Below are 24200 nucleotides of genomic sequence, written 5' to 3' on the forward strand. Positions count from 1 at the left end.
TATAAGCTTTAATGGGGAGTGGTACGTACACACAGGAGTGACCCACACCAGGCTGTGATGGCTCTGTCCCCGTGTCTGCCGCCTGCCTGTTAATCCCTGATGGTGGAGTTGCCATCTGCACTCAGTTTGGATCCAAGTTGTCCTTAAACACCTCACCGAGCCTGGAAACCAACCATCCATCAACGCACTACCCTTCTATGTGAAACTCTGAAAAAGACTCCTGTCCTCAAATATAAATATCCCATCATGTAGACTGTATATTTATGGCAGTTTTGAGTATCCTTAGTTGTAGGTAGTTTCCACAGTGCATGGATGTCATACTGGTCTGTTGTTGTGAAAGGAGAGCTGATCATGAAAGCAGAGTTGTTGATTTACAGGTCAGTCTCCATCCACTTTGGTTAGGGAAAGAATGAGATGCTGATACAAGAGGTGGAACTGAGCTTCCTTTGAAGGATGTCTCATCTTAGCGAGAGGGTGAGGAGCTCGGTCCTTTAGGAGCAGCTCAGAGTTTCGAGGAGTCAGTTGACCATGATGCCTGCTGGGTTCTTCCTAGGTGAGGTGTTCTTGGTGGGGGAGGCCCCGGTGCAGACCCAGGAGATCAGATCTCTTGGCTGACAGGGAATGTCTTAGTGCAGGGGTGTCCAACTACAGCCCTCAAGGGCCGGTGTCCTGCACGTTTTAGACGTGCCTTTGATCCAACGCAGCTGATTTAAATGGCTAAATGACCTCCTCAGCATGTGTTGAAGTTCTGCAGAGGCCTGGTAATGAACTAATTATTTGATTCAGGTGTGACTCTTGGTGAGATCTTAAACCTGCAGGACAACGGTCTTTGAGGCCTGGAGTTTCCCACCCTTGCCTTAGTGTCTCCTGGTAGAGCTGGAGAAGTTGGGCAGGGGGGAGGTCTTGACACTCTGTTTAAACCACTGCCCCCTGACTCAAACTTGGACCTGGATGGATGTCTTGTAGTGAGGCTCTGGACCCAGATTGAAGGATCAAATTTGAATTAATCCTCATTTCATTCTGAGCATTTGTCTGAGACTACAAGACGAGACCAAGATAAGGTCCTTTGATTGGGTTGACCAAACCATTTGTCAGAATTTGGTCATGACTAACGTCCGTAGCTTTTCTCAGCACTGAGTACAATGTATCCCTGACTCATTAATATATTAATGTCTTTGTTTTTGTCTTTCAGTTGGCGTCAATATGTTCTACATCTGCATCATAGTCTATCTTTATGGAGACCTGGCCATCTACGCAGCAGCTGTGCCGATATCGCTGATGGAAGTTGCCTGGTAGGATTATTTTTGGATTTATTTCGAAATAACGAGATTATATTAGAAGTAGACCTACTCTGCTTGTCCTTAGCCATGATTAATATAGAGACTAATGTTTCCAACCATAGAGGTCAGTGTATGTACAGGTAATCTCTTCTCACTTTAGTGATTTCATTCCGGTCAGACTCATAAATACTCAGGAGCTTCTACTCGCTGGACTTCATAGAGCCAGTTCATAGGAGGTGCTTGTGAAGTTGTACAGAATTAATTAACATTAAGCAACAAGGCCCCTCTCTGCTGCAAGCCCCATTTTGCTTTGAGACATGAAGTGAGGCGCTCCAAAGCATTTTCCTGGGAGCAGCCTCCCGTTTTTGTGAACACGTGGAAATTTCTGTTGTGGTTTAACTTCATGTCTAATTTGTTCCTATTGTTTGGAAACGGGTGCTGCTGTAGAATCTTATCGGGACTATTGATAAGTATTAGTCTCAGTTCTTTTATGGGTATTGACTTTGTAACAAAAATGAAAGGGCATAAATATTGTATTATTGAAACTGTATTAATTTATTTACTCAGATTAATTTGGACAGTAGTGTAGGAGACAGTGTAATAAATATTTAGCTATTTTGCTGAAATTACGCCTTCATTAAACATTATTTTGCAAAAACCGTTTGTTCCACTTTGAGTGCAGAAACCCCGCCCACCTGGCATTCAGAACATTTCTTTGAGGGGCAGCCAATCACAAAGTTGGCTAATAGGAGGTGCAGCCTTAAAGGGGGTGGGGCTAAAGTGGCAAAGCTGCTCAAGTAGAGTCCAAGCTTAAAAATACGAAGCTGAAAATTAGGGATTACTTGTGATATTCTTCATGAAAAGTATTCATAACCTTTGTGCTTTTTACTTTTGGCACAATGAAGCACGCCCGTCTTCTCATTGGCTCCTCTGTCCTTTCTCTTTAGTCCTGTTGTGACCTGCTGAACCCGAGATTAAGACAATAAAGCCTCGCTCTCACTTTTAGGCCTGCTCACCTCATACTGGCTGCTGCTGGCGACGGAGTCGTGTTGATTTGCTTCCAGAAAGGTTTTTATTGCGAGTGTCTGGGTGAAAATGAGGTATTTCATATATAGTTATAGTGGACTGAGCCCTTCAGAGCCCAGATCACAGAAATAGTCATTCTGCCTTCAGTGTTTTTTTTATTATTTGAGGATTGTGACAGTTTCTGACAGAGATGTTTTTAATAGTTTCAGGCAGTTTCAAAGGAGTTTTAAGGAAGCTATAATGCACAGTCCTTTATTAACTGATTTATTTCAGTGAAATAAACCAACATGGCAGCAGCAGCAGTGTAAAACCGAGCTGTCTGAGAGCAGTCTATTCTCAGCCATTAATGGGGGAACAATCCAACCCTTGGTAAACATTCAGGCTTTTGGAGAGGGGCAAAAAAGGGCCACTGTAGAGGAAACAGGTGTGGTGGCTTTAAAACACAAGCCAAAATAGAAGCAGAAGGAAAAACATGCTACATGTGCTTAAAGGGGACCTGTGGTTCTCATTTTCAGCTCCATGTCTTTGTTCTTTGACTCTGCTAGGGTAGCTTTGCATGATTTCCTGTTCAAAATGTTCCTTGTTTCTCTTAAACTGGGCCTTGGTGCAGCGCCTCTGTTCATCTGTCTGAAAAAGTCGTTCTTTCTCCCATCTTTCTCGCTTTAAGTTCATGGCTTCTCCTCGTGACCATATAAGGGATGCCCCCCCTCGTATTTAACGTGTCCTTCCCTCTTCTAATTGGTGTTATGACAAAACTGACCTCTCCATCCTGTCCAGGGGTGTGGCATGCTGATGCTGTCTCATTGTATTAAATTCTCCTCACTCTGGTGCCAACCTTGCTAACCTTCCAGCTAGAACAAATGTGAGCTGTAACTGAGACTTCAGAGGCAGTTTGCCTCGCCTGAAGGCACAAACTGGAGACCTCCGAGTAACACTGACAGAACTAGATGATTTTCCTAACGCTTGCTATGTTACGCAACAATAATAATAATAATAATAATGGATTGGATTTATATAGCGCTTTTCAAGGCACCCAAAGCGCTTTACAATGCCACTATTCATTCACTCTCACATTCACTCACTGGTGGAGGCAGCTACAGTTGTAGCCACAGCTGGGGCAGACTGACAGAAGCGAGGCTGCCATTTCGCGCCATCGGCCCCTCTGGCCAACACCAGTAGGCGGTAGGGTAAAGTGTCTTGCCCAAGGACACAACAACCAGGACAGAGAGCCCAGGGATCGAACCGGCGACCTTCCGGTTACAGATACGCTTCCCAACCCCCTGAGCCACGGTCGCCCACAATGACAGGCTTAGTGATCGCTCTTAAGCGATACGCTCTAAAGCTTTTCCTTCAGTGGAAATCTTCGTCTGTGTAAACACAGACATTTTAAATTAAACCTTTGATAAAAGTTTGTACGTCAGAGTTAGAGCTGCGGCGACAGTTTGTTTGTTTCACACAGCCGACAGGTGACGGGGTTTAACATGAAGCTCTTTTTTTGTGATTGCCTGCAGTGGAAACCACTCCTGCAGCGCTGGAAGTGTCAAGTACAACGACACAGATCCGTGCTGGGGCTCTGTCACGAGGAAAGATGCGTACCGGGTGTTTCTGGTAAGTGTTTATTTATTCAATTTTTAACCTACTTTTATCAGTTTCCAGCTAACGGTCACTTTTCAAGCCTCAGGAAGTGGAACTTAGCCCAGTTCTGCAGCCACAGTCAGTTGACCTCAAAATGTTAGGACCAAGGCCAAACTGTGGAGAGCTGGCAGACTGTAGCTGCTCTGACAAATCCCTCCAACATCCAACTAACCAGTGCAAGCTACCAACTATAGATTCATTTATAGTGTTTTTTGTTCGGGACACACCAAAAAGGTGTGACAGTTTAAAGCCACGCCTGTATTCATAGCAGCTGAAAGTATCCTCTGGATCAGTGGACATGCAGTACTTTGTTCTTTTGGTTTGTCTTCTGGCTGAAATGTGCACAGAAGTGGACAGCTTTCACATTTCTCTGTGTGACTCCTGTGCGGCTTTTGCAAATATTAAACATGTTTTTAAAAATCTAATTGAGAAAGTTGGCAACAACAGAATACATCTTGCTGTGTTGGTTCAACCTAACCAGGCTTTTCAATTTGGTTTCAAAGTGTTATTGTCATTTCGCTGGGTGGCTGTAGCTCAAATTGCTCTCCGATGCGTCCATCGGAGTATGAATGTGTGTGAATGTCAGTTAGAAAGCACCTAGGAAAAATGTGCTGGTGCGAATGGGTGCGAATGGGTGAATGCACAAGTTGTGTAAAGCGCTTTGAGTGCTCAGAAGAGTAGAAAAGCGCTATATAAGAACCAGTCCATTTACCAGTCCCTTTACAACTGTGCAATTCTTCCACTGATGTCCACAAGAGATGGCAAACAGCAAAATCCACATATAAAACAGATAAATGGAATAAATTATAATTAAAAGCGGTTATAAAATCACATATGTGCAAAAAATAGAACTATAGAAATAAAATGAAAGAATCTGACCTCCCGTGAGTTATGTGCATATTGTGGATAGTTTGGAGTACTTGATCAGCTGTATGTGCAGTAGACAGCTGTGAGTGTGCAAAGTGAGAAATGCAGACAGTAGCAGATGAAAGTAGGCCAAGATTAACTTCTGTTTAATGGCAGCAGGAAGAAAGAGTTCTTTAGTCTGCAGATCTTAGATTTCACACTTTCATACCTCCACACGAGGGTAGAAGTGTGAACAGACCATGTTGGAGTAGGGTCTTTGATGAAGGAGGCAGCTGTCCTGTGGTCAGGCTTTCTGCTTCGGGCTGTAACATAAAAAGCAGATACTTGACTCTTCCTTTGCACAAAATGCATGCCGCTTGTTTCAGTCATAAAAAAAAGAGACCCAGAGCAAATCAAGAGAACAACGTTTGCAGAAAATCAGCAATCTTCTGAATTCATGGATTAATATGTATTATTTTACCACTCAGGACTTTCTCAGGGCTGGTTTGTGTCTCATTTATTTACACAGGACAGGCTAGTGAGTGCGTTCAGGTCTGTCTCATACCCTAATGAAGAAGATGTGGAAATCAATTTGTGGCCAGATCAAAGCGAAATTAATTTTATGGATTGAATATTCTTGGAAAATAGTCTAAAGATTAACTGATCCATTTTCTAATTGCTGCAGCTTTTTATCAGTAAACATAAAAATATATTTATGGATTTTCTGCATCACATGCAATGTGTTGCATATAGTTTGCATTTCCTACACAACTTTGTTTATTCATTAACTCTTTATTACAATAATATGTGACAATTTTGGATTTCCTGTGGAGTTAAAACTGCAGCTCTGGACATTTGAGATACTAACAAGCCCCAAATTTCCTGCTAACCCTTAGTTCATGGTCCCCTCAGGTTCTGTTCAGCTCGATGTGTCTCAGTCAAGTCGCATTTACAAACAGCATGACCGTGGTTAAATGTGGGAACCACATGCGAGGAAAAACAGGTGTCAGTGAGAGTTTGTGGACTTTGTTGTTTGTTTCCAGCATAAAAAGCAAAGACAGTACAGGAGGTTTGAATAGAAACGGTTTGTTCAGCAGTGCAAGTACAGCATGTTTTCCAGGGAACAGTTTTCCACAGTGATGACTTCACTGGGCACCGGATAAAAATATTCTTTTGGCCCAAGCAGCCCATGTTCGTACACCCTGCATGGATATTTTTATCTCCCATAAGAACAAGGCGTAATGTGCCCAGCCTCCATTTCTGTCAGACTCTGATCTTAACAACATTTTCTGTTCTCTTCTTCACTCAAACTTCCCCCGACACCCTGCACACCCCCACCTCGGCTGCCCACAGGAAGTGTTTTGTGTCCTTGAAGTCTTAACTGTGATTTCCACTCGAGCTTTAACTTTGCACTGAGACAGTGATCGATGTGCTGATCTTCTCCTGAATAATTTCGGAGCCTCGCCTCTCTCCTCTCTCTCTCGCTCTTCGTCCAGTCCTTGCTTATGTTTAACAGAATGAGCAGACAAAATAATTTCCTAATAAATGAACTTTTCTCTCCTTTGTCTCCTTTGGGGTGAAGCTTCTTATTATATAAAACTAATTTAAATAATGCTGATTTGTGATCTCCGGACTTTTCGTTTACAGTTGCAGTTTTGCAGACTAATTTAACAGTTTCGTTAGAATCAATCATGATTATGTGAGACAAGAAAAAGATTTTTATGGCTAAGTAATAACAGAAATATGTATATAAATATATGCGACTCTCATTAACTAATAACAGCTACTATGCGGTTTTGTCCGTTCCTTTGAAATGCTTGAAAAGAAAACCGTGCTGTCTGTGGACGTATTTCAAACTTGCAACAATGGAGTATTGTTTAGGAAAGGCGTGAAACATGCTGTCCAACCACCAAACCAAACTAAACCAAACTAAACCAAACTAAACCAAACTAACCGTGCAAGCAGTTGTTTCCAAGCCAGCTGAGAGATACAATCTCTCCAGCAGTGCTGTGTACGTCGAGGTCCCGCCGCAGTTGGAAAGTGCTCAGCTAGGTGGTGTTCAGGAGGTTTCATCCTCAGATACCAAAAGCCGTCCACTTGGCTCTTTTGTAGGAGTGGCAGCTTTATCCTGAGCTCCTCTTATCTCTAAGACTGAGCCCAGCCAACCTTCAGAGGGAGCCCGTTTCTGCCACATTTTATCCGCCAACCTATAATTTGGTCACTGCACACAGCTTGTGGCCGTTGTTGAGGGTAGAGACATAGATTAATTAATACTTAACACATTCACTTTCATGCTCAGGTGTCTCTTTACCGAAGTAGGACGTTACAGCGTCCACACCACTGTAGACAATGACTGCAGATGCTGCGTCTGTCAGTCTCCCGCTCTGCTCTCACCTCACCTGTGACAAGGACTCTTCCACCTGGGGCAGCACTTCATTCCCAACCCCGAGCGGGCCCCCCGCTCTTTCAAACTCAGAGGTGCTAATTCACAATCCAAGCCACTTCACACCTGGCTGCAAACCATCTCAGTGCGAGCTCGAGGTCACCGCCCGATGAAGACCAAATCGGTTACATCGCTTTGAACTGACATCAGGGTTCTTACAGCGAAAGAGTAGATTCAACTTTTAACGTTTATTTCTATCAAAATTTAATTTGAAGTGGCAATAAAGTGTCACATAATTATATCTGCCAATGCCGTGTGCGTGCGTGCGTGCAGGCATGCATGGGATTATGTGAATAAGTCTTATATAGCAAAAAGTTGCACTTTGAAGAAATGACGAGGAACAGAGAACTGTATATAAATCTATGTAATGACACAAATGTAATTATTGTTCATTACACTGATCTAAATGAGTTAAAGTTAAACCCCTCGCGTTCGATTTTTCACTGTGTTAATAACTAGAAATAATATGATCTTTATCATAATCAGCTTACAGCTGACAAGTAATAAGTTGTTACATTTTTATTTGTTTTTTATTAGGAATATAATTTTAACAGTATTTTTGTCCATCAGATCTTTCTTTCATATCTTCAATAAGTCATAATTCTGTTAGGGGGGATAAAACACTCCTGTGGTCGGCTGGCCTGCGTCTTCACTCGGGTCTGTGTGGGGTCAGAGGTTCTAGCCTAAAGTTACTACACAGACCGATGACTCTAAATAATTGACTCTTTCTTATCAGCTCTTCTTTTGCCTGCAGGGGGACCATCAAAGCCAGCCCCACACAGAACCAGAAGTCTTTTTCAGTGTTGCATTGGGAGCTCAGTTGCCCTTCTTCTTCCATTGTGTTGAACTGGGAGTTTATTTCTGGGACCCACCACTTTCACTCAGTTGCAAAGTTTAGGACAGGTCACCCAGGAAGCCATGCTCAAAATTGCTATCTGAAAGGCCGAGCTTTATGATAAATATACATGTCTCACCTTTATTCATCGGTAGAAATATCCTCTTCCAGCTGTATGTTTTTTAAAAAGCATTTCCAATCCACCCTAATGGGTCACACTTTTTTTTTAATCTACTTTTTTAGAGGACAGATATTCTCTTAAATTGAAACTGGCATCAAACGACACACCTTAAAATACCAAAGTTGTGCATTTAAATGAATCTTTCTGTAACCTTGATGTTTTAAAGATAATACTTAACTAAAGCCAGACCAGCTTCAAGGACGTTCTCGTCTCACACTCTTAAAGGAGCCCTGTTCTGCTCATTTCCACTGCCACATTTGTACCTTTGGAGCTTGAGTGGCTTTGTACGATTCACCGCTCAAAGCATTTCTTTTTAAAAAATTCTTAATACCACAGGCCCTGCAGCTGATCCGCTGAGTGAAACGAGCCGTTTTAGGTCCCGTTACTCTACCTCGAAGCTAACCGTCTCCTGATTGGCTGAAGTGATATTGATACTGGTCCCACTGACATCTTAGAAAACGGATGATAGAAAAGCTGGTAGGACTTTATTATACAACCTCTGACTAAGAGCGTAACTGCCTCGTAAATAAATGGAATTTCAATGTATAATTTGATTACATTGACTTACAAACAATATTTTCCAGTATTATATCTACATACAGTGTAAGATGGAGAAACATTGTTTGTTTTTCTGCAAAGTTACCAGGAGTTTAAGCACTACTTAAATTACTTATATAATTTTCATAGTTTACTTTTGTTTTCACATTTACTTAAAAATTAATTATTTCTTCTTTCCTGTATAATACCTTAAGTTTTGCAATACATAAAAAATTATGTATTACAGTATAATTATTTCTTTGTTGTAATGTACCATTACGTGTTTCTGTCTGAAGCGTTACACATTATTTGAAATAACTGTAACAAAGAAATATTGGGGAAAAAACAACAGTTCTGATCTTTTGTTCCACTGCACGATATATACAGGATTAGACAGAAACAGGATAAAATGGTCATCATGTACTTAAAGCAGCATAAACAGCTTTGAGGATAAAGAGCGCTTCAGGAGCTGCATTTACGAGATTCATATTATTTTGCTCTTTGCAGGTAATGCATGAAAACAAAACCAACTAACTCCAAGGTACTTTCTGTTAAATAACATTTATAATGTGTTTATTCTCATTTCATGGTCACATTTAACCTGAGAATGTAATGAGTGCTTTGCACAGTTATAAGTGTGCTCGTTTTGATTTTGGATTTAAACTCAAGTTTAACAAATCTTCATTTTTTCTTTTTTTTGGCTGCTTGCCACAGCCTATCATCGGCCTCCATCTCACCCTATCTCTGTCATCTTCTGTCACACCAACCACCTGCTTTTCTTTCTCCACCACATCCATGCCTGGCAGCTCCAGCTTCACCATCCTTTGCCCAATATATCAGCTCTCCCTCTGCACTGTCCATCCCTGCCTGAGCTGTCCCTCTGATATACGCATTTCTAATCATGTCCCTCCTGGAAATTTGACAAACATTGTCTGCTAAAAGGACAATGCTTTCTGACATGTGTATGTTAACACCCTTCTAGACTACTAAACCATGTCCACGTTTTAAGGCTTCCATTGTTAGCACATCAGCAGTGGGACGCTCGTTGTCGATGAACACAAAGTCGAAGGTTATTATAATGCCATGTCAGCAGAATAAAGACATTTGAATTATTTAAAAGGGAGTAACATTAAGTAATATTCAGATTACCTTAAACAGGAATCTGAATATTGGATGTGTAATTTTACCGTTTGATTAATAGACTTTACTCCATCTTATCTTTGAGACCAGTTTAGCAGCTGGGCTTCTAACGTCACTTCACTTTGTTCGGTTTGTTTGGCCGCGTCTCGTCTGCCCGGCGCTGCATTGTTAGATTTTTATGTGTGAATCTGTTGAGCAGTTTTGGCAGATTTTTTCCCCCAGACGGACAGTCTGCAGCACTCGGGGTGCTTTGTTCGCAGCGGACAACAGATTGTGGGTTATTTTTAGGTTTGACAGCAGCTGTCCCCGTGCAGATGATTAGACCTTTACCAGCAGCGCTGTAGAGATGAGCAGGGATGAGAAAAACATTAAGGATGACACCTGTTTTGATCCGGGTTTTTGAGCTTTGGCAGCATTTGTGATCAAACGGGTCAGAATTTAACCTGTTTGATTCAGAGTTCCTTTCTTTCTTCCCCCCTGGAATTTCAGGCCCTATGGTTTGTTTTTAGCGCCTCACCTTAGGCCTGCTCTCCAACCATCTGTCAGTCACCCAAACAGAGTGACAGGCTTGACACCGACGCCTCTTCTCCCCACAGGGAGATGATGGGTGATGCTTGTCGAGTGCACAGAGTTAAATTAGCTGCACGCTGCTTGTGATCTTGCATTGTCATATTTAGTTTCACTCAGCCACAAGCCACTTAAGAGTGATGTGAATATTTTATTGTGCATTAACCTCTCATTTTAATGAAGAATTCACAAAGAGACAGAATAATTACTTCACAATAATAAGGCCTAAAAGCAGCCCGGTTGATAATTCATCAGGTCACATCTTTTCCTTAATCAGCATCGGCTTCGTGCATCAGCACTATCAGCTGTGGGTGTGACGTGATCTTCAACTTCTGAAAGCTCTTACAAAGATCTGTTGACTGAGATCTGCTCTCCTGCTGATTGATTCTCATGTTCACCACCCAAATGGATAAATGGATGGCTGAATGCGTTATTTTCTTTTTCCCCTTCCTGGCAGTATTTGTTGGCTCCAGGGTGTGAAGGGGAGACGATAGAGGCCATTGCATAACAGAGTTGATCACAGTGTTGATCCTGGCCCTTTACACAGCTTTGATTGAAAAGATTAAGCGGCCGTGAAAGAGCCGGGTGTTTCTGGCTTTTTGCTTGAGCTCCAGCAGAGATTCCCGAGACCTCGATTAAACTTCTCTGTCCTTGATTGTCCCCAGATAAGTTTTCTTTTTGAATTTCACCACAGGGTCTGTGTCACACTGACTAGCCAAGCAGTGGTTGGTACACCCCACCCTGCTGGACGGCCAGTACATTTTAAATGGCTGATTTATTGTTCTCCCAGTATGTGGGAAGTGATGGAAAATCGATGCCGTATATGAGCTCAGAGGCAGTTTATGCTTGCGCTGCATTGTTCACGGCTTATCGTCATGCAGATATTTCAATTACACTGCGTGACTATTAAGCCACGCACAGTTTCATGTGTTGAAATAAAGTTAATTTTAACTCGCCTGTCCCCCACAGCTTCAGAAATGACCCAACCTGCCACTTTCCTCAATACAGACCTGATTGATTAATTAACTGACTAATAAAGATTTATTCTAAGAGGAGTTTCAGTGACCTTGAGTGCTGTTCCCCTTGAAGGCCGCGCACCTTGTTGTTACTGCAGTACTTTAGCCTGTTAGGGCCTGAAACAAGCCATTTATGCGTAACTTTTACTAGAGAGCTTTGCATGATTCGCACTTCAAAATAATCCCTCTCTATACATGGCCTTGGTCTAGCCCCTCAGTTCATCTTCTCTCTGAAACAAGATGTTTCCTTCATCCTGCCTTTAAGCCGTGGCTTCTTTTTCTTCCACGCAATTATTCACAAAAAAATAGTCAGCTGCTCCACACCCGTCTCTATTTTATTTAGAATTAATTGTGAATCCACTTCAAGTTATAGTGAAATAAAGGACAGCACTGGTTTATCATATGACTCTTAATTATTGCTTTTAGAGAAATTATATTCTTCATATTCAAACTTGGTGAGTTTTACTTTGTCTGCATAGACACAGTTAATGACAGGCTCTCTATTAGTAATCTCAATCTAATCGAGCTGCACTGAACTGTGAATGAGTGTGAGCTTTCACGGAGAGGTGGAAATGCGCTGTAGCAAGCAGTCAAAGGAGCTTGCAAAGAAAAGCGTGTGGACTTCTTTAAGTTGCTTGAAGACGTTTCACCTCTCATCCGAGAAGCTTCTTCAGTTTCTCTTTCGAGGATGCCAACGTTCACATTTTGGACACAGAGGACAGATGGTTTGAAAGATGAGTGAAAGAAGCATCTATGTCCACTGTGAGCGACCATCTTTGAACAGAGGCGGGGTTTACGACACCAACTCTCTGCCATCTATAATCCAGTTTTGAGATCCTTCCCAGACGCCTTAACGCCCACTCACATCCTGGGCCATCTGACCTCAGGAATTCGCATGATAAGGTGGGACCAGGTTTCACAATGAGCTCACCCGAAACTCTGGCTGATTGGGACCCCAGTTTCACACCTTGGCTCAGGCGATTAGAGGATCATCAGGGGTCCTTTTGTCCCTCTGTGGGGGGAAACTCCCACTAGGTTTATATCTGGGACTCTCCACCATTTGACCTTAGAACTGAAGAAGCTTCTCGGATGAGAGGTGAAACGTCTTCAAGCAACTTAAAGAAGTCCAGACGCTTTTCTTTGCAAGCTCCTTTGACTACGATGACCTGGATGACTGAGAACCTTCACAGACACTGTAGCAAGCAGTGTAGTGAAAAAAGCTAAATTGGTTTTATTCCAGCGATCTTGTTTTCATAATTGTTCAAAGCACAAATCTGAAATTAAATAATAATGCTGTTAATCAAAGGAAAAACTGGTTGGTTTTGGTAGTACAAACTACAGAAAATGGTGACAAGGCCAACAAACTACTGGAAACAAATATAACCAACAACAGTGTCTTATGTGTGGGAATAACTTGGAATAACGTCATTAAAAAAAACCCCCAAAAAAGTTTCACTCTTTTCCCTGTTGCTCTCTGATGCACTAAAGGACTCTATGCAGTGCGGGGGGGGGGTGGCACCTGACTATCCGGTCTGGGATTATGACGTCACTAGCTGCTTCCGGGTCAAACGAACACTGCGCCATCACTGAGAGTTACAAACTGTCTAAATTCTTTCATCTGTAATAAAATGATCAGCATTCTGCTCTACCAGGTGTAACAGTGAAGTTTAACATCCAGGTAGGGCTGTGCGATACGACCAAAACCTCATATCCCGACATAAGACATCTGTCGTCCCGATAACGATATAAATCACAAAAATGTAACATTTTCTGTAAATTCTGTGAATCTCGGGCAGCTCGTCTTGCAGGAAGTGTTTCCAGCTGCGTGTCATGTAGCTGGAGTCGAGTGTTTTAACTGATGCATGAAATGATACATCTGTAGACATAAGTTGTAACGGCGCCGTTTTCTTTGTATTTATTACACGGCGTGCTGCGGGGAGGAGCCTGTTCTAACGTTTGAGTCTAAGGTTTATTTTTTAGCACCTGGCGGCTCTTTTTTGCTTCTCATCCGTAAATACTCTGAATCACGCAAAAGAGTATGCAGTTTATTTTGAAAAGCCTCAACAGGATCTTGAGCTTTATTGTGAAAGGTTTATGTGGAACATAAACAAGCGGACACACGATGGTGTTACCGTCGTTGTTGCTAACGACAACGCATAAAAACAGGTGGTTGTCCATCCATAGTGTGGTTATATTACATATAAGAGGAAGAGAGAACTTTAAGAAATTAATATAAACACTACAGTGACATCAAAACCATGAACAAATATTGCCGTAAACAGTTTATTTTGCGACACCACGAAACAAACGATAGCGTAAAATGAAACGATAGACGTTTGTATATCGGCATCCGATATATATCGTTATATCGAACAGCCCTAAACAGTGGTAATAAAAACAGAGGGAGGCCGAAAGTCATCACTGACTGTTCTTTTTAGGGCTTGTTCAGATGAAATGAATACCAAAGATGGCTTGAGTGGCTCTCTACAAAGAATATAGCAGCACACCTAATGTTTGCAGCTAACCAAAAAACATCTGAAACGATGCCTTTTGAACATTAGACAAAAGAGGAGATGTTTGTCCATCCTGCACAGCACTGTGTTTGGAGAAAACCAAATACACCATATCAGCGCAAACATCTCAAACTGACTGTCAACATGATTGTGGAGGGATGGTGGTTTGGGCACCTTGTGCTCATTGATGAACTCCAAAGTATTATACAGTGAAATGTTAACGTTAAATCTCGGCCCAACCTGGGTCATCAATAGGACAATGATCCGAAGCCGCAAACCTCCCACTGAATTATTGAAAAAGAAAAGAATGAAGGTTCTGCAATGATCCAAAGTCCAGATCTGTGATAATGTGAGATCCTGATAAAGTCAAGCAGAAAACCATTAGAGCAGCCTGGAGTCTCTGCAGGCCTGAGGTTTTTCTACACAGTTCTGTATACCATTCTTTGTGGTTGTCCTTCAAAGTGGTGAGCAAAGGTTTGACTTTAATTAAAACGAAATTTGGACCTGTGTACTTTTTATACGTTTATTCGGTACGTCTGGCAAAACAGCAGGATGTGAAAAAGTAGTGGGATAACTGAGTGCGTGTAAACAGGCTCATACTATCCTGATAATCTAAATCACTTCATTCAGACATTAGTTGTCGTCAGTTGGGCTGCAGTTCTGTAGACAGATTGTTGTGCACGGTTTGGGGGATGTTTTTAGCTTTTATGCATTTGTTCTCTTCTAAAAACATTTGTGTGCCACAGTTTGTTGGTTTGTTTAAAGCTTGTGTAATCATCTGACTGTTGGTTTTCTTTGCTCTGTTGAACAGTTTTAGTGGCAGTTAATTATCCCGACACTAAAAACAAGTTTTACATGAAGTCGAATGCTGCATTAAAAGCAGCTCGTTTTAAACACCTCAGTTTGATCTAATGTGGGCCAGACCACTTTTCTTTTAGCATAAAGAAGTTTTAAATGTATTTTTTAAAAAGTTCACTTTAACAAAGTGATGATGAACACCCTGAGATGTCTTAAGAAAAATAATGCGTCTCAGTTTTTCCACATTCATTCAGTTTAATGCCATTACAGAAAATGGTGCTGTAGTAAATCAAAGAAAGCCGTCGGCGTGCCTCCTCGGGCTTAAACTCTGAGAAATAAATCCCTAAAATTACAGAAAAAGTATTACTCACACTTTCTCCTGTGATTTAAAAAAAGAGAGAGGATATTTTCTATGAATTCACCAAAAATGTTGAGTTTTAAATAATTTAACGGTGAACATGCAATAAAAAAAAAATCTAAAACCTCTGTTATTCAGTGGAAGACTAACTGTTAATATTCATTTTATTTGTTCATCTATTGCTTATTTACTCTGTGTGAGATGGAGGCTTTGTAAGAAGTCTGCAAAGCTTAGAGTTTAGACTCTTATGATGTTATTCCAGTTAAAAGTTCCCAGTTTTAGCTCTTGTTTACATTTTTCAGTGGGCTGGTTCTGATCCCTGTGAACTCACCCCAGATAAACCTCTAAAGGACACATAGTGTGTACTTGAACTTGATGAAAAGCGGATGTTTTTTACAGTGTCTGAACTCATTTTTCCTTATCCTTGAAGTTTGACAGCTCATGTCATTTCTATATTGGAGCCTAGTATTTAAGAGCAGTTTCCATCCTGCTGATCTGCTGCACATGACTGAAGCAGTCATGTTTGATTTGTACAGTGCAGATATATGCTGTATGTAATGGCAGTGGCTATCCCAGTCAGGGCCGGAGCAGCGGGGAAACGACAGTGCAGATGGTTTAATGGGGATTATCGCAGCGGGATGAAGTGTTGGAGCTACGATCCATGGGGGGAGTCCACTCCATACAACAGCAGGAAGCCGTATCAGAGCGGGGAGGGGGGAAAGCATGGTGCTGTTTAAATGGTGGAGACTGGAGAGGAGGGAGCAGTTATCAAGGAGACGTAGAGGTCACTGAGGAATAACTGATGGACCTTTTTAAAGTTTTAAAAATTAGGTTCAGATAGTTATTCAGGCCATTTTCGTGTAGGCTGATAAACAGAATGATTAATAATGGGGAGTTGTTTAGGAGAGATAATGTACTGTACACTCATGCATCATGCCTTTATTAAGCAGTAGCATGTTCAAGGGCATTGTGAGGGTGGGGCACCTGATGAGACTGTCCTCCCAGAATCAGCGTCATTCGTTTCAGTAAATGCAAAAAAAGTCACAAGTTTAGGTTTAAGCAAGGATGGAATGTGTCGTAAAATCACAACAATATCAACTGGTTCAACAAAATGTTGCAGTTTGATTCTTGTTTCTTATTACATAGAGCAGTAAATGGTAAATATTTGCAGATGGATGGAAAATAAATGCATAAAAGGAAAAAATTAGTCATATATGGTGTCCCCATGTGGTGTAATTGTTTCTTCTGAGCTTTTATAGGCACATGACTATTAACCATGTGATGTTAATCATGTGACCACTAACCGTGTGATGTTAATCATGTGACCACTAACCGTGTGATGTTAATCATGTGACCACTAACCATTTTGAAATTATTACAGTTTTGGTAACAATGCACAATCAAGTACCCTCAGCAGGTCACAGTAGATAGCTGCCACTTCTTGAACATGCTTGAGGTTTCTTCCTGTTAAAACTGTTTCTCCTTGCCGCTGTCACCAAGTGTTTGCTGATAGGTCGTCAGATTTTGGTTTTTTGGTCCTGTTTTATCGTAGGGTCTTTATCCTCTGATATATAGAGCATTAAAGCAAGTACTTTGGCACAATAGAAATAAAATTTCACTAAAGTGAAGTGAATTAAATAAAGTTGCACAGACCTAGAGACTCGTCCACAACCATCAGTTGTTAAGAGACAAATGAGTATTCCCCAGCTGGTTGCCAGTGGTTGGTGGAGGTTGATGGGCGGCTCTGGTTGCTCGGGGAAAATGTTGGAACTTGTGATTGCTTTGGTTGCTACCATATAGCTAGTTGCAGTTTGAATAGTAAAAACTGACTTCTCTACAAACATTGCCCAACTTCCCTCTGAGCTGTAGAAAAAGAACCTGTTCGCGTGTTTGCTTCAGCGCCGAGGGACAACGTTTACTTTGAAGGTGAACCTTGTCCGTCTCTGGTTTGCATCATAACTTAGTTTTACTATCACAAAGCTAGTAAAACAACTACAGGCAACTGAGGGAATCTAGTTGCACCCAAAGCGATCAGTAGGCCTTTTTTTTCTTTGGTCTAGCAAAGTTTTTACCCACCAACTTCCAGCAACCATTGCCAGCCAGTCAGGAATATACATAGGAGCCGTATTGTTGGGCAAAGTGTGCGTGACATCACATGAGAACCTCTGTATATACTTTGTTTTTTCTCTTACTGCTTCATCGAGCTGTATCCCATGTGAAGTGGAAGGAAATCAACATGCAGAATGCGAGGAGTGCAAAGCCGGTTATCTGGTACAAGGACGTTTCAGAGGGATCTGAAGGCAAATGAATGTGATTTACATCAAACATACAGGAGTACTTGGCTGCAATTAAAATGCAGACAGGTTAACAATAGCTGTCTACACTGAGACCCGGTATAACCTTGAGCTCATTACGTGTCCTGCTGCTTCTTTTGGGCGCTCGTGTACTGAAGACTGCAGTTCATTCCAGTGTCCTGAATTGATTGGGTAGTTGGGTCACGGTGCATCTCTCTAGCATCTGTTTAAATGCTGTCCACTGACCCATAATGCCCTTCACTAAATAAAACATTGAGCAATTGTCTTTTTCAATTAAGAAAAATCCACGTAAGGCTTTATTTTTTTCATTTGTTCTGATTGTTTTCATCTGTCTATCATATTGGAGGCAACTTGTTTTATCCCTACTTCTGAATCCTTCTCTTTGCTCTCATTTTTCCAATACTCGTGATGGCAGGAGTGAAATGGTCGTCGTCCTAATAAACCAGCAGCAAATAATCATTTCTCATGTCCCCCCAGATATGTCTCAAGCCCATCATAAATCTTCACTGTGCCCTGCTGCTTGTTATTTTTACCTTGGTAGGTGTTTAACAGCGTCTTTCTTGAGAGGCCGTTTTGCATTTTGTAGGTTTTAATTAGGAAAATGTCTCCAAAACAGCAACTTCTTCAAAGCCGTAAAAGTCTGTAGCAAATACGTCACTCTTTACTGTAATTTTCTTTTCTTTCACAATGAATGACCTGATGTTTTTGAATACAAACAGGTTTGACGGTAGAAAGGAGTATTATGGGACAAAAGAGCAATTATTCCTCTGAGAGTTATTTCCAACACTGCCTGATGTGTGAAATGTTAATATTTCTGTAATGACGGATGAGTGTTCATAAAGGAAAGTGGTGCCAGCGAGATTATAAAATTATTTACACTTGCTGTTGCTTTTCTGAGCTTTTCCCCCACCGCATTAATGAGGAGTGATTAAAAGTTTGAAGCTTTTTCTAGAAGAATTAAAACCTTTGCCTAATTTAAACTTTGGATGAAGCCCATTCAGTGTCGTCTCCTTATGTCTCTGCTCTGCTTCCTTCCTCTCGTGGATTGATGGTTGGAAATGACAATGCTGAGAGCAGACTATTAAAATATCAGAGACATATTCCAATAACCTCCATTTTCTCCTTGAGCTCTACTGCACAAAAAGCAAAGCGAGCAAACAAACGAATAAAAACTCAAATCCTGCACCAGAAAAATTCGATCTCACACACCAAGAATCGTATCGGCATCATAACCAAACGCTGACTTGCACAGACACAGTTATCTGTTCTTTCACCATTAACTCGCCCAATCTTGTAAATCGATACGACGTGAAAGTTTCCCATCTATGACCATCTCGATCTCTCTCATCACTTCTAACCAGGATAACATCACTCTTTGAATTGCATATTTTCCACACTCAGCTGAAAAGTTATCTTGTCCGTTGTGTGTTTTCCTGTAACTGCTGACTTCCATATACTGAGAGTGGAGGATTTTTTAAACTAGCAAAATTACTTCTTTGGCTGCTGCCAAAAGTATTTGCTGTAAATGCATCTTTTATTTTTATTGTTTTTTTTCTGCTCCTCGCCACTTCTCATAATCCCACGGATGGGCAGAAACTGTGTCCTGGGTAACTGAAATATTTTGTCAAGTAAACCAACTCGTTGCCTCCAAAAATAATCCAGAAGAAAGCACTCCTAAAGTGCAAAGATGACTCCCCAACACAGTTTTTCCAGAAGAAACTTATCTTGCTGGCGTCCTTTGTGTTATATTTCAGCAGCAATTATAGTCTTTTTACCTGCTTGACTCATACCTTAAATCTTAGCATTTAAATAACCAGGTTTAGAACAAGTGAACTGATCAAATTTTCACAAAAAACAAATATAAAAAAGTTTGTCCTGCTCTGGGACATGCACCAACTCCATCACTTTGCTGTTCTTGGTTGGGGTTATCTGGTAATTGCATTTCATTTTTTCCACATTAACCAAATGATTGCAAGTATTTGTAGTGACCACATTTTGATCTAGGGCTGCCACAAACGATTATTTTGATAGTCGACTAGTCACCGGTTATTTTTGCGATTAGTTGACTAATCAGATCATCATCCATTGGACGTAAAACTACAGCTTATTGCACCAGCAGCATCTGCTCTTATATAACTATCATTAGCTTACAGCTTTAAGTGTTTAAGGTCTGTGCTAACTAAAAATAAAGACAAGATGATAGTTTATTAAATTTAAATGAAGTTTGCAGATTGTTTCAGTGAAGTTTAATAAACTCCTTGCTATCTAAAATATAACAGGACACCGGAGTATATTCTTGAGCATCTCACACTTCTGATGATCAGCTGTCTGCTTGACGTTTATTCAGCTGTGTAAAAACTATAACTTTAATCTCAGACAAACCGATTTACTCAGGAACAAATAAAATACTAAAAAAAGCCAAACAATAACATTTTTAAGTTATCTAAGTGACTCCTATATCATGTTTAACCTGACTAGCGAAAGACGGCGGTGGGTTTGAAAATGATCTGCCGGGAGTCCGGTGTTCTCACGGCTCTAGTTAGCCTAGCCCCCGGCTAGCTATCGAGCTAGTGGGTAACAGACGTCTCCGAAAACGTCGGAGCGCTTTTGAAAATATGTGGTGTCCTGATAAACTGAGCAGATATTTGAGGTTTACACAGCTACATTCTCGCCTGAAAATATGTTAAACGTTTATTTTGTGATGCAGAAAGAATAATAAGAGTAAAGTTAAAACTAACTAGCTGCCGCCATTGTTGGAAACTGAGCTGGGCTGCGCTATGAATTCTGGGATACAGCTTCTTCTTCTTCTTCGGGGTTTAACGGCAGCTGGCATCCTTGTACATGCAGTGCTGCCATCTTCTGTCTCAGTCCGTTATTACACTCTTAAATCCTGCTACTTCTGCGTCTTTTGTGATCTTACAAAGCTTCAAACGACGTGTCGACTATTAAATCAGTCGTCGACGATTTTGATAGTCGACGTAATCGTGACTAGTATTGTGGCAGCCCTATTTTGATCACACAGCAGGAAGCCTATCTCCAAATAATGATGGACTGATGATGGTCCTGGCTTGACTCTGAACAGACTGATGACAAACAGGGTGCATTTTAATTGCCAGATTGACTCACAGCAGACTGACTTCATCGTGCTGCTGTTTTATTGACATCTTTGTGCACTTAAGACAGGCTGCAAGTGGTTGCAGACCTGGTTCAAGCACCTGTTTCAAAGGCAGTAAGATTGAGTGCACTGCATATAGTCACATTGATTTGTACTGCAATCTCAAACCACTGTTTTCTGTGCCTGTAGCATAAGCAGAGATCACAGAGGTTGTAGACTGGAACAAGCACTACTGATGATAAAACCATGTGAAGTCTTGAAGGCTAAAAACTTTCTACACTAATTATTCTTCATTCATGTTCGTTTTACTGCTGGAAAGTGTTTGTTTTCTGTTTCCCATTGCTGTTGTTTGTTCTGATTTATTCTGCTTGTAGATTGATTCTGTTTTCAGATGGCTCCGTTTTATGGTTTTTATCTCTGTGCTCAGTTGACACTTCTGAGCAATTTAAGCCATCTTTATGATGACTGGAGGCATTTAAGAAACATGTCTTTGGCTCTACAGTAATAATAAGGCCAAAAATGGCAGCATATTTCAATAGAAGTGCTTGCTGGATGGTTGTGCAACACCCGTAACTCTCTCCTTCTACATTTTTCTAATGTCATAACTGATGTTATGATTTTTTTCTAATTGAAACCAACAATCTAACATTTACTACTTGGTGATTGGCCAGATGTGTAATGTTGGGGAACTGCTATAATCACTTTCTGACGTACAGCCTCAGAGATGCTCCGTGTTAATGGGAGCGTTTGTTTTTGTCTTTGTTTAGTTTTCATTATAAGTTTGGAATGCAAGGAAAATGTGACCCCATTACCCCAAGGTAAACGCTGTCTGTCGAAAGACCTTTTGTTGTTATTGAAATCGTGGAAGTGGAACATCCTAATCACCTTCTAAATCACTCTGCAGATGACCGATGTGTGATTAACTTTTACACACGAGTTCTGCCACAAACGGTCCAGCCAGCTCGTTTACTGCGCTTGCATATTGCAACAGTCGTTGTTTGACAGTGATGAGATCTGTGTGATTTAGGAGCACTGCAGTGAAATAAAGGTGTCTCTGCTCTACAGTGTTCCATCAGGTTGGCTCTGCGGTCTGAACTTGAATGCCACATAGTTAATCTTCCCACTTTTTTGTTGGGCGATATCATCCAAACTTGAGACGGCGTTACCCTCTCTCCACGGTCAGAATCACATCCCAAACCAGGCACTGTTTGTTTTTGTTCCTGAACTTTATCTTGAGCTGCATATTCACGTACTCTTTAAAATATAATGACCCGCTCTGCAGTGCTGTCGCAGGAAACGCCATCAGCCATTCTCCTTGTCTCTGTCCTCACTTCTCTGCCGCCTTGTCGTCCTGTCTTTAATTGTATATGCACGGCGGTCTCCAGGGCGTGTCCCTAACCAGCACTCTGAGGCTGTAAATCCCCTCTACATCATGCATGAACTGACTCCTGGATTCTGACGGATATCTGGAAATCTGGAGTTGCTTGTGGGATTTTTAAGAACATCAAAATAATATTTCCTCGTTTTTCATGTTCCTGTTTGAGTGATTTTGAAGACGTGACTCCAAATCTAACCTTGGCCAAGTCGCTCCTTCTTGAGGCAAGGCCTCGATTAGCATAAGCGGACAACATGTTCTGCAACACAAAGTAACACAGTCTAAGCAAAGCAGCATTAAAAAAGACCTTTACTGAGGAGGTAAATCCTTGTTTTTGCTATCACGAGGATTTGCATGTATGTTTTGGGCTTTTATGGACTATTTCAGGCCATTTCTACTCCCTGCTGCCGGGGTATCCTCACGTCTTATATCATACATGTCAGAATCGTAGCAATGATACATTTTTCTTCGTGGTCTGTATGTAAGATGCAGTCATAGTGGTGTTTCCAGCGTCATTCAGTCACGGAGTGGTTTACTCTCTCGTGCATCATTAAGGTTAAATATCGCCGGGAAACAACAATCTTTCTTTCTTTGCTTTCATTCATGTCATGAACATACAAAGCATGTCGAGCTATTTAAACATATGTTGAATAATTGAATCGTTTTTTTTATTGCTGATTAATTTCAGTCAGCCATAACGGAAAGAAAACTGCTTCATTCGCACAGTGAATGTGAGCAATGTCTTAATTTCTGTCAGAGGGTTGGAAAAAAACTCTTAAATTTAAACGTTCAAGGTCTCAACTCAAGGTCTTAATTAAAGTTAAATGATGCTTGCAGTTGTTGAGGTCTTAAATAATTGCAGTTTTGCAGAGGAAGCAGCTCAGCTCTATTTCAAACACTGTTGAGTTGTCTGCATTGCAGCTATTTAACTGTGTTTGTTGTGAAATGCATCTTGTAATTAATTCAAGCTGGCATTTCAAGTGTTACACTTTGAAAATATGAACCAAAGAATAATATTTCATGCATTTCTTAAGGCAGGTATCTAGGAATGAGACAAACTTGTTCAGAGTAACTAGCACCTCCTTCCTTTATAAGGAAGGAGGTGCTAGTTGTTTTTGCTCTCAGTGGGACAAAAACAGAGACGTAAGATGTGTTAAGAGACCATAAGTACAGTTTGAACAATCCTCCAAATTCAGGGAGTCTGCTGCTATTAGATGTACGTGATAATTTACAGATCATAGCAAAAAAGATGTTTTTAAAACTAAACACTGACATTATTTTACATCTTGCTTCAGACAACTTATCTTATTTCTCTTACATTTCCATTTGTGTTTAGAAGACAAGTGCTGGCATCATCACATCATGAAAATCTGTGCATTTTAGCGTTTTCACGTGTTACAAAGCCACCGTGTGGGCCAGACTGATGGAGATAGGAGACTGTAAATAATGGAGCAACAGTCAGCTGCCTCTCAAGAAACGTCCTCATCCTATGAATGAACTCAAACTGCAGCTGCAGATGTCCTTTCTTCACCTGCTCCAAGTGCGTGACCCTTCAGCTCACAGCAGAAACAGAACAAAGACTATGATTTCCAGCTGCAGATCACAACAATTGAGTCAAAATTAACTGCAGGATAACTGAAGAGTCTCTTGGGAGGCAGCTGAATGATTTCCGAGGACCACCAAAACAGCAGCAAGCTGGTTAGATGTCAAACTTTCAAAATAAGAGCAAGGGGATCTTGTTTACAGATGGGAATAAATATAAATCTGTCCTATATTCCTTTAAAGATAAAGTTAGTCTTAGTGTGGAAAAAATACAGATATTTGTGTTAGTTAGTGCTAGAGTCTCCGTGCAGGAGGCATTAATTACAGTATAATATTCATTGTTCTTGTAACTCTGCAGTCAGATTGATGAAATGGATCACAGTTGTGCAGCGCAGTGTGTAATGCTGCCTCACCTTAACATATGTGCATACATCAAAAAGTATATGCATTGGTATGCATTACATGTTGATTGAGGTCATCATAAACCTCATAATAATGAGATGAGATGGGCCTGTCTGGCTTTGCCCAACACATGACAATGATTAATCAATCACTTAAGACGTTCACTTTGCTTTCATTAATCAGGGCAGCTATGTGTGGGTAGAGGCAAAGAAACTGAGAGGGAATGGCTCAATCAATCAAAAGCAGGTGGGGATGTTTGAGAGGACGATAAACTTG

The 24200-nt window shown here is 41.1% G+C and overlaps 1 protein-coding gene across 2 annotated transcripts in view; it reads left to right on the plus strand.

Moving 5' to 3' along the window:
- Positions 1–24200, plus strand: part of tmem104 (transmembrane protein 104) — a 71319-nt gene that overhangs the window by 20332 nt on the left and 26787 nt on the right. For both annotated transcript variants that reach the window (XM_005739930.1, XM_013912637.1), the window contains exons 7-8: positions 1193–1292; positions 3818–3914. In XM_005739930.1, the coding sequence (XP_005739987.1) occupies positions 1193–1292; positions 3818–3914 (197 nt within the window). The remainder of the gene's footprint in view (positions 1–1192; positions 1293–3817; positions 3915–24200) is intronic.

This window comes from Pundamilia nyererei, unplaced genomic scaffold (genome assembly GCF_000239375.1).
Source record: "Pundamilia nyererei isolate P.nyererei 1_Seehausen unplaced genomic scaffold, PunNye1.0 scaffold00095, whole genome shotgun sequence".
Lineage (NCBI taxonomy): Eukaryota > Metazoa > Chordata > Actinopteri > Cichliformes > Cichlidae > Pundamilia > Pundamilia nyererei.